Source organism: Rutilus rutilus (assembly GCF_951802725.1).
Source record: "Rutilus rutilus genome assembly, chromosome: 7".
Classification (NCBI taxonomy): Eukaryota; Metazoa; Chordata; class Actinopteri; order Cypriniformes; family Leuciscidae; genus Rutilus; species Rutilus rutilus.
This window is the reverse complement of record NC_140221.1, coordinates 43,353,354-43,363,106: the sequence shown is the minus strand read 5'-3', so window position 1 is coordinate 43,363,106 and position 9,753 is coordinate 43,353,354. Positions and strand designations below refer to the sequence as shown.

Below are 9,753 nucleotides of genomic sequence, written 5' to 3'. Positions count from 1 at the left end.
TATGCTTTCATTTCTACATGCTTTGAGTACTAATATACACTCACCTAAAGGATTATTAGGAACACCTGTTCAATTTCTCATTAATGCAATTATCTAATCAACCAATCACATGGCAGTTGCTTCAATGCATTTAGGGGTGTGGTCCTGGTCAAGACAATCTCCTGAACTCCAAACTGAATGTCAGAATGGGAAAGAAAGGTGATTTAAGCAATTTTGAGCGTGGCATGGTTGTTGGTGCCAGACGGGCCGGTCTGAGTATTTCACAATCTGCTCAGTTACTGGGATTTTCACGCACAACCATTTCTAGGGTTTACAAAGAATGGTGTGAAAAGGGAAAAACATCCAGTATGCGGCAGTCCTGTGGGCGAAAATGCCTTGTTGATGCTAGAGGTCAGAGGAGAATGGGCCGACTGATTCAAGCTGATAGAAGAGCAACTTTGACTGAAATAACCACTCGAAGGTCTTAACCACTTAACCACTCGAAGGTCTTACGGGTTTGGAACGACATGAGGGTGAGTAAATGATGACAGAATTTTCATGTTTGGGAGAACTGTCCGTTTAAACGTTTAAGCAAAACACACTCAGTTAAATCAGTGAGTCAAGAACATGTATTTATAGGGCAAAGAGAACTTCAATAATTTAATAAGTAATTTCAATCACAATCAGATATGATATTGCATAGTATAATGTTAAACAAAACCTTAAAAATATAATTTAACTGTGACAATGAAAAAGGAAGACGTGTGTGTGTGTATGTATGAAACAGTCGATGGAAACAAAACTGAGGAAAATTAATATGTAATCAATGGCTGTAAGGGGTGAATCTTGCTAAAACATATCTAGGTAACATTTCACCTCAAAATTCAAAAGAAGAAAAATAATTATAAATTATATTTTATCAAATTATTGCTCCTTTTTTCTCTCAGACATTTTTGTACAATTAAGCACATTTTTCCATAATCGTTTTATGATAATTATTCTTAAAAGTAATAAAGGCAGTATCACAAATACTACTATAATATATAAATACTTACGATTTTAATAATATAATTGCTTTATATATATATATATATATATATATGAGAGAGAGAGAGAGAGAGAGAGAGAGAGAGAGAGAGAGAGAGAGAGAGAGAGAGAGAGACAAAGAGAGAAAGAGAGAGAGAGAGTATTAGAATAATGGGGATTGGGGGAAAATGTGCTTTAAGTTCCTGAAAATAGGCACAATAAAATTGTCTTTTGACAATTTGTCTGGGTTATTTTTTTATTTTTTTTTGTGGGGTAAAATATGACCCAGATGTTCTTGACAGGTTTAGTGAGATTCATGTTTGTCCCATACAGCCTCATTTCCATTTCCCTGATCCATAAAACCAGACACATTTTTGGGGAATGTTTTTGGATAGCTCTTCTGGAACTGTGCGTGTCTAGCCTACGGTCTGTCCGATAAGAGCGTGTCGATGTCCCGTATGGCTCTGGAGGTTTTCAGCAGAGCCTCAGAGATGCAGTTCTCTGTGATTTTGACCTCGGAGAGATCAGGAGAACGCTCGCATCTCAAAGATCTCGCTGTAGAACGCAGGACAGGGCTGTTCTCCAACAAAACTGATGGTTTGTGTTAAAGAAACATCATGCTCTTAATCATCAACAGCCACATATAATAGGGCTGTCAAAATGGCTGAAAAACTGTAAATGTAAATATTACTAATATTCAAATTATATTTGAATTTAAAAGTCATAATTTCAGTAAGGTCTCCTGAGGCCACAAGAGGGAGCAATGAGCAAAATATGAATGCACTGCATTAAATGGCTTATTCAAAGCAATGAAATAACATGAGAGTCTGTACAAAAGAGTGCTTTAAATTTAAACTAATGTTTATAAATCAAATATAATTTCGTAAATTGCATAAACGATTATGAACAAAACAGCATCATATATTAATGCATAGTTTAATACGAAGAGCCACAAAGGGTTCTATCAGACAGAGTACTTTTTAGCGTTTAAAAACATGCAGTGGAATGGAAAAACACCCACAATGTCTCGAGACTTGAACTTCTTTTACTTTACACAGCTCTCTAATCATGTTGCGAGACCCGAGTGTAACGTTCAAATATGTCCGTCCAGCGCTTGTTAACATCATAGACTGTAAAAAATAGGTTTACATAGAAAACAGCACAGAAAATGCCTTCTGTGTGAAAGGCTTGGTTATGGTTTTGACGTAACTTAGATCACATTGAGCTTCTCTATTTCTGCAGTGTTTTGAATGAGTAAAGCAGCAGCGCTGCATCGAGTGGGTTCAATTGGATAGGCTAAGAAAAACATTAAAACGCAACAACAACTCTTACATCATCATCACATCTCGTTCGCCACTGATAAGGCTGACTGACGCACAGCTAAAATTAGAATGTGGATTTTTATTTTTGATTCGACGAATATTCAAAATTCTAATTTTATTTTGACAGTCCTAACATACACATATAATCTCAGGAAAAAAAAAGGATACAGTTAAACCTCTTGATCTTTTCCAGCTCTGAAACAACAGACCTGTAGGGGTGAAAGAAATCAGGATGATGAAGGGAAAAAACATTTCTCAAAAATGTAAAAAAAAAAAAATATATATATATATACATTTTTTTTTCCTTTTACACTTTAAAATGCATTAAACTTAGTAAAGAGACAAGTAAGTTTGTTGTGGCAATCCTCCATTCAGTTTCACTGCATAGAAAAGCAATTATACTGGATAACTATATTTTAAAATACCCTGGAAAGAACATAGAGAGCAGATTTCTGGGAGAGAGTGATTGATATGCATCACTATAATACTAATAATAAAGATGATACAGGGAATAAGAGTTCCTTAATACCTGCACGTTATTGGCTGAGGAGTGTCAGAATGGGCGGAGTCTGAGAGAGCCACACCCACTGCGCTCATGCTCTGTTTTACCCAGTCACACCACTGCACTACTACCGACACATACCTGAGCGAGAGGGGGAGATATAATAGGAAATGACGTATTTTCTTAAGTAATTGGTGCATTGATTTTTTCATTATCTCTTTACCTGTGATATGTTTTGTCTGTCTCGACTTGGACAAGAGTTTGGTGCCCATCTGGCAAACTGAGCTGGCACCAGCTGTGAGACGGTTTGGCTTCTGTCTTGAGTCTCTGCTCCATTTCTCCACACTGTCATTACAAACACATAAATAAAACGCATATCTAAAAATCTGGAATTCATAACTTAAAAAAAAAAAAAAATCAGGATTTTAAACTTTGTTTATTGACATGGTTCCAATGTAACTTCATTTATGGCATGCTGATTAGGACTGGGCCATGTAGCTAAAACAATACATTTGGCTAAATATATATATATATACCTTTAAAATGTAAAATAAGAATAAGAAAAAAAAAGGTTTTAAAAAAGTTAAATATTTAAAAAAAAAAAATTTATTAAAGAGTTATTATATCAATAAAATATATACATTTAATTTTTTTTATTTCAGCTAGTTGCCAAGGTAACTAAAATAAACAAACTATAAACTATATTTTAATGTACTAAAATAAACAAACAAAGAAAAATGAATAAAAACTGTAGACAGAGCACACAACATAATTACTAAAACTTATAAGAATAAAAACTGATCAAATTTGTTTTTAATAAAAACTATACTCTTAATGATACCAAAATAAAACTGGCATATTCAGTGTTTTTCACTAAATGAACATTACATTTTCATTTATATACACCAATATAACCATACATTGTAATGAAATGATCAATATTTAATATATACAAATAATATATTACATTAATATAATAATATTTAACTAATATTTTTAATTTATGAAAAACTCGATGATGCAAATTTGAGTTTGAATCCCCCTAAATTACTAAAAACTTAGCATGTGAATCGATGTAAGCATGTCACATTAACAAATAGTCTCTGGTGAAGAGCTGATTAATTGTGGAAGTAAACAAGCAGTTTGGTGAGATGATTCATGATCAGTGTGTAGTTGTACGCTAATGAAATGCACACAGTAAGTTTATGTACCTGTGCAGGTGTACATGTGTCAGACTTCCACATCATCTGAGCCCTAACTCCATCCAGGAACAAGACCTCGACCGTCCCGTCTGAGAGAGCTTTGAAATGTCCTGTACCTGCCACCGTCACCTCCTGAACTACACTTACACAATCACACACTGCAGCCTGCTGAAGACAGAACCGTTATCATCACACACACACACACACACACACACACACACACACACACACATATACACCGGACACTGAGCGAGTCTCCGTCTCACACACACCTCGTTCCAGCAGTAAAGAGAGAGCGGGACCCTCAGGGAGCTTCTGGCCTGGATGAAACATTTCAGAATCCTAACAAAACACAGACAAAATATTCTTTCTTTGTTTTCGTGTAACGTAGTTTGTGGAATACACAAATCATACACTACCATTCAAGTTATTGGTCTGTAATGTGTTTTTGAAAGAACTCTCTTTCAAACTCTCTTTCTTCTAAACAAGGCTGCATTTATGTGATAAAAAAAAAAACAGTAATTTTGAGAAATATTATTACAATTAAAAATAACTGCTTTCTATTTAAAGATATTTTAAAATGTAATTTATTCCTGTGATGTAAAGCTGAATTTTCAGCATCATTACTCCAGTCTTCAGTGTCACATGATCCTTCAGAAATCATTCTAATATGATAATTTGCTGCTCAAGAAACATTCCTTGTTATTGTCAACGTTGAATATTTAATAATTTATGTGAAACCATAATCATTTTTTTTATCTGATTCTCTGATGAATAGAAAGTTAAAAACAAAACATTTATCAGAAATAGAAATCTTTTGTAACATTATAAATGTCTTTTACTGTCACTTTTTATCAGTTCAGTGCATCCTTGCTGAATAAATGCGTTAACAGTGATGCTTGACTTAGCAAACACAATTGTTCAATATTTTTGCAGTGCAACATTTTGGGTCTCCTTCCTTATCACCCCCTAGTGACTTAATTCTATAAATATTATGACATTATGAGTTATCCTGGAATCCTGTCTATTGGTTTTTGTTTTAATGTGAGCTGTATGCTAGTAACCTCTCATCTCACCTGCTGGCCCGTGTGACAATAGACTGGACAGAATACAGCTGACCCGGTACGTCAGGTGGGAGACCACACAGGTAATACACACACTCCACTGCCTGAGAACACAGAAATCAACTCATCTTCTGAATCACTCATTCATGTAATGCTCTCTGTATCAGTACATCAGCCTCTCTTGAGACCAAGCACATCTTGATAGTGTGGTCTTACATCTCTGTGAGCAGCTCCAGCTTTGTAATGTGTGAAGTAATTGGCTAAAACGCCATTGGATCTAATGACTGAACCATCACCAGGTGAGATTTCTACCATCGGTATCACTCCATCTACTATACTAAAGGAGAGAAAATACATGAAATCATCATCAGTCAGTGTTTAAGTCTAATGCATACTCTATTTGTTTGGCACATAGTCCTTAAAGGGACAGTTCACCCAAAAATGAAAAAGCCGTCATCATTTACTCAACCTCGTGTCATTTCAAACCTTTCCAAATGACTTTCTTTCTGTGGAACACAAATGAAGATATTTTGATAAATTCTGGGAAACCAAAACACATTGGACTCCTTCGACATTCATTGTATGGACAAAAATAACAGACATTTATCAAAATATCTTCTTTTATGTTTTACAGAAGAAAGAAAATCACACTGGTTTTGGATCAAAATTATTTTTTGGGTGAACTATCCATTTTAAGGACTGTGTGCAAACAAATCATGAATCAAAAGTAAAGTAAATATACTGAAATATATTGCTTTTTTTCATACAATTTGAAACCAATCCTTAAGAATAATGATTAGATAAAATCCTCTTTTAATTGAAATATGAAAATATCATATACTACTGAAAGTAGTGTATGTGTGTGCGTGTATGTGTGTGTGTGTGTGTGTGTGTGTGTGTGTGTATACAGTGAGGAAAATAAGTATTTGAACACCCTGCTATTTTGCAAGTTCTCCCACTTAGAAATCATGGAGGGGTCTGAAATTGTCATCGTAGGTGCATGTCCACTGTGAGAGACATAATCTAAAAAAAAAAAATCCAGAAATCACAATGTATGATTTTTTAACTATTTATTTGTATGATACAGCTGCAAATAAGTATTTGAACACCTGAGAAAATCAATGTTAATATTTGGTACAGTAGCCTTTGTTTGCAATTACAGAGGTCAAACGTTTCCTGTAGTTTTTCACCAGGTTTGCACACACTGCAGGAGGGATTTTGGCCCACTCCTCCACACAGATCTTCTCTAGATCAGTCAGGTTTCTGGGCTGTCGCTGAGAAACACGGAGTTTGAGCTCCCTCCAAAGATTCTCTATTGGGTTTAGGTCTGGAGACTGGCTAGGCCACACCAGAACCTTGATATGCTTCTTACAGAGCCACTCCTTGGTTATCCTGGCTGTGTGCTTCGGGTCATTGTCATGTTGGAAGACCCAGCCTCGACCCATCTTCAATGCTCTAACTGAGGGAAGGAGGTTGTTCCCCAAAATCTCGCAATACATGGCCCCGATCATTCTCTCCTTAATACAGTACAGTCGCCCTGTCCCATGTGCAGAAAACCACCCCCAAAGCATGATGCTACCACCCCCATGCTTCACAGTAGGGATGGTGTTCTTGGGATGGTACTCATCATTCTTCTTCCTCCAAACACGTTTAGTGGAATTATGACCAAAAAGTTCTATTTTGGTCTCATCTGACCACATGACTTTCTCCCATGACTCCTCTGGATCATCCAAATGGTCATTGGCAAACTTAAGATGGGCCTTGACATGTGCTGGTTTAAGCAGGGGAACATTCCGTGCTATGCATGATTTCAAACCATGACGTCTTAGTGTATTACCAACAGTAACCTTGGAAACGGTGGTCCCAGCTCTTTTCAGGTCATTGACCAGCTCCTCCCGTGTAGTTCTGGGCTGATTTCTCACCTTTCTTAGGATCATTGAGACCCCACGAGGTGAGATCTTGCAAGGAGCCCCAGTCCGAGGGAGATTGACAGTCATGTTTAGCTTCTTCCATTTTCTAATGATTGCTCCAACAGTGGACCTTTTTTCACCAAGCTGCTTGGCAATTTCCCCGTAGCCCTTTCCAGCCTTGTGGAGGTGTACAATTTTGTCTCTAGTGTCTTTGGACAGCTCTTTGGTCTTGGCCATGTTAGTAGTTGGATTCTTACTGATTGTATGGGGTGGACAGGTGTCTTTATGCAGCTAACGACCTCAAACAGGTGCATCTAATTTAGGATAATAAATGGAGTGGAGGTGGACATTTTAAAGGCAGACTAACAGGTCTTTGAGGGTCAGAATTCTAGCTGATAGACAGGTGTTCAAATACTTATTTGCAGCTGTATCATACAAATAAATAGTTAAAAAATCATATATTGTGATTTCTGGATTTTTTTTTTTAGATTATGTCTCTCACAGTGGACATGCACCTACGATGACAATTTCAGACCCCTCCATGATTTCCAAGTGGGAGAACTTGCAAAATAGCAGGGTGTTCAAATACTTATTTTCCTCACTGTATATATATATATATATATATATATATATATATATATATATATACACACACACATAATATATATGTATAAAAATGTAACCTATTAGGATCCTTGCAAATTATATATTTGCCCTTGGTAAAGTTTTTACCCTAGTAATGGTCTTTAAGATGATGCAATAGGTAATGGTGTATGAACATTAAATTAATCAGTAATCACCGGTATACAATGCCTTTGCACCAGACCACTTTCACCAGCTCAGCTGTGACTTCCTCTTCCTGTTCCAGCAAATCAGGATTCACAGTGTTATACCTCCACCTGAACATCACATGGTCGATTTTGGGGATGACATATTTATTTGAGGGGTGAAATATTACCAGTTCTTGACAGGTCGAGAGATTCATCCATAAATAAAGCCAAAGAGAGAGAGAGATGAGATGAGACTGCATGTTGTGTTTGTTGGAGTTCCTCACCTGTGCTGATGAGGAGAGGGACATTTTAAAGGCAATGGTTTGGGAAGATGAGTCTTCAGCCCTGTTTCAGATGTTTGTCGATCTTCGCTGTCTGTTAAACCTTTTCTATCTTGCCCATTTATAGTATTTATTTTAGTTTTCTGTGATTCCCACTGCTTGACAGCCAATGATAGAGGATAGCACCACATCTGTGGGTAAAGCACTCGGGAATACTGCTGGATCACTGTGGTGTACACATGCACCTTTTCAGACTTCAAGCTTGTTGATTCCAGTCTTTCCATATTGGGGGCTTTTCCGACTGACCCAGGATGGTCCATCCAAGCACCAGCTGAGGAGTTTGAACCCTTAACCGTGGCAAATTTTAATGACAAGCCACTTAATAAACATGTGCTTTTGTGTTGGTGACCTTGAAGCTGCAAATACTGTGACTCTACTTCACTTTGGCTGGACCGACAGATAAACTCCACCGTGAACTCTTCTCCAGAAGAGGAAAGAACCAGTTCAGCATGTCCATCAACAGAGCAAACTGTGATCTCTCCATGCGACCCAGTGGTGCAAGAGTCAGACCCAGGCCACTCAACCTCAGTTATGGCACTGTTGAACTTCTGCAAATGAGCAATTGGTTAAGCAAATAAACATAAACGAGAAATTAAGCTGGATTTACATGATTTCAGTAATAAAAATTACATCTTAAGGACAGTCTAACCTTGTTGAATTCCACTGTTATGAGCTCTTCAGGCATATATGGATGAGTTGCATACTTGTTTCTGAATGCCAAAGCATCCACTACCAGTGCCTAAACAAGAGAAAGAAAAAAGTGATTTAATTTTATACTGTGCATACATATTGACAAACAAAAGATGGCTCATGGATGGATGAATGGAGGGATATGGTATAACAGCAGATAGATAGATAGATAGATAGATAGATAGATAGATAGATAGATAGATAGATAGATAGATAGATAGATAGATAGATAGATAACAATGCAACAGTCAGACACAACACGTTCAGCATTACACTGACACAGTTTTGATAGTTATACAGATGAAAGGGTGATATGTGTACCTTATACTCGCTGATGGCGAATCTTGTTCTCTGTCTGACTCTCTCTCTGGGCTGTAGCGGGTGTGCAGAGGGTGACAAGTGTTTCTCTATCATGAATTCAGATCCGCAGGGTGAGAGCTGAAGTCTGCACCCGTCTGCGTAATACACATCCACAGACTCGTCCACATACATGACCATAAACCTAACTGAACACATGACTCACTCAACATGACACTGAAAACGCTAAGGCTGGAACTCAAAACAATTTACATAATCATTTGACTGCGACGGTCTAAACGTAAACACTAAACATCACTGAAGAGACACAAACAAACTCCACAGCCGCGAGTCAAATTGCGCGATTCGTAAATAGATCGTTCTTGCGAGTCGGATCTTTTGAATGAATCGACAGAACTGGTTTACAAACCCGGGTGTGAAGGGAGGATTTCACTTATGGGACAAAATATAAGTTAAGTAAATAGCCGAAAAGCAGACATTTACTAATTGATTGTATGACTCAGTTCAAATAAATAGCATTACATAAAAATGTGGAAGTTAAAAGTTTTTTCATGTAGATTTGAATTATTTTTAAAAGCTTTATCAAACTGAACTGCGACACGAAATTACAACACTTTTATTGATTAAAC

At 36.9% G+C, this 9,753-nt stretch overlaps 1 protein-coding gene across 2 annotated transcripts; it reads right to left on the bottom strand.

Moving 5' to 3' along the window:
• Positions 1-613: 613 nt before the first annotated feature.
• cUnh5orf34 (chromosome Un C5orf34 homolog) lies at positions 614-9,477 on the bottom strand. Of its 2 annotated transcripts, none has more exons than XM_084415394.1 (12): positions 9,128-9,477; positions 8,766-8,855; positions 8,060-8,664; positions 7,806-7,904; positions 5,312-5,432; positions 5,108-5,199; positions 4,304-4,373; positions 4,041-4,199; positions 3,053-3,174; positions 2,857-2,970; positions 2,496-2,536; positions 614-1,596 (listed from the first exon to the last, which is right to left on the bottom strand). In XM_084415394.1, the coding sequence occupies exons 1-12, from the start codon at positions 9,320-9,322 to the stop codon at positions 1,427-1,429; spliced, it is 1,878 nt and encodes a 625-aa protein (XP_084271520.1). In that variant the 5' UTR covers positions 9,323-9,477; the 3' UTR covers positions 614-1,426. The 2 variants fall into 2 exon arrangements, with proteins under 2 accessions (XP_084271520.1, XP_084271521.1); XM_084415395.1 differs by having other exon boundaries at positions 4,041-4,196.
• Positions 9,478-9,753: the final 276 nt, after the last annotated feature.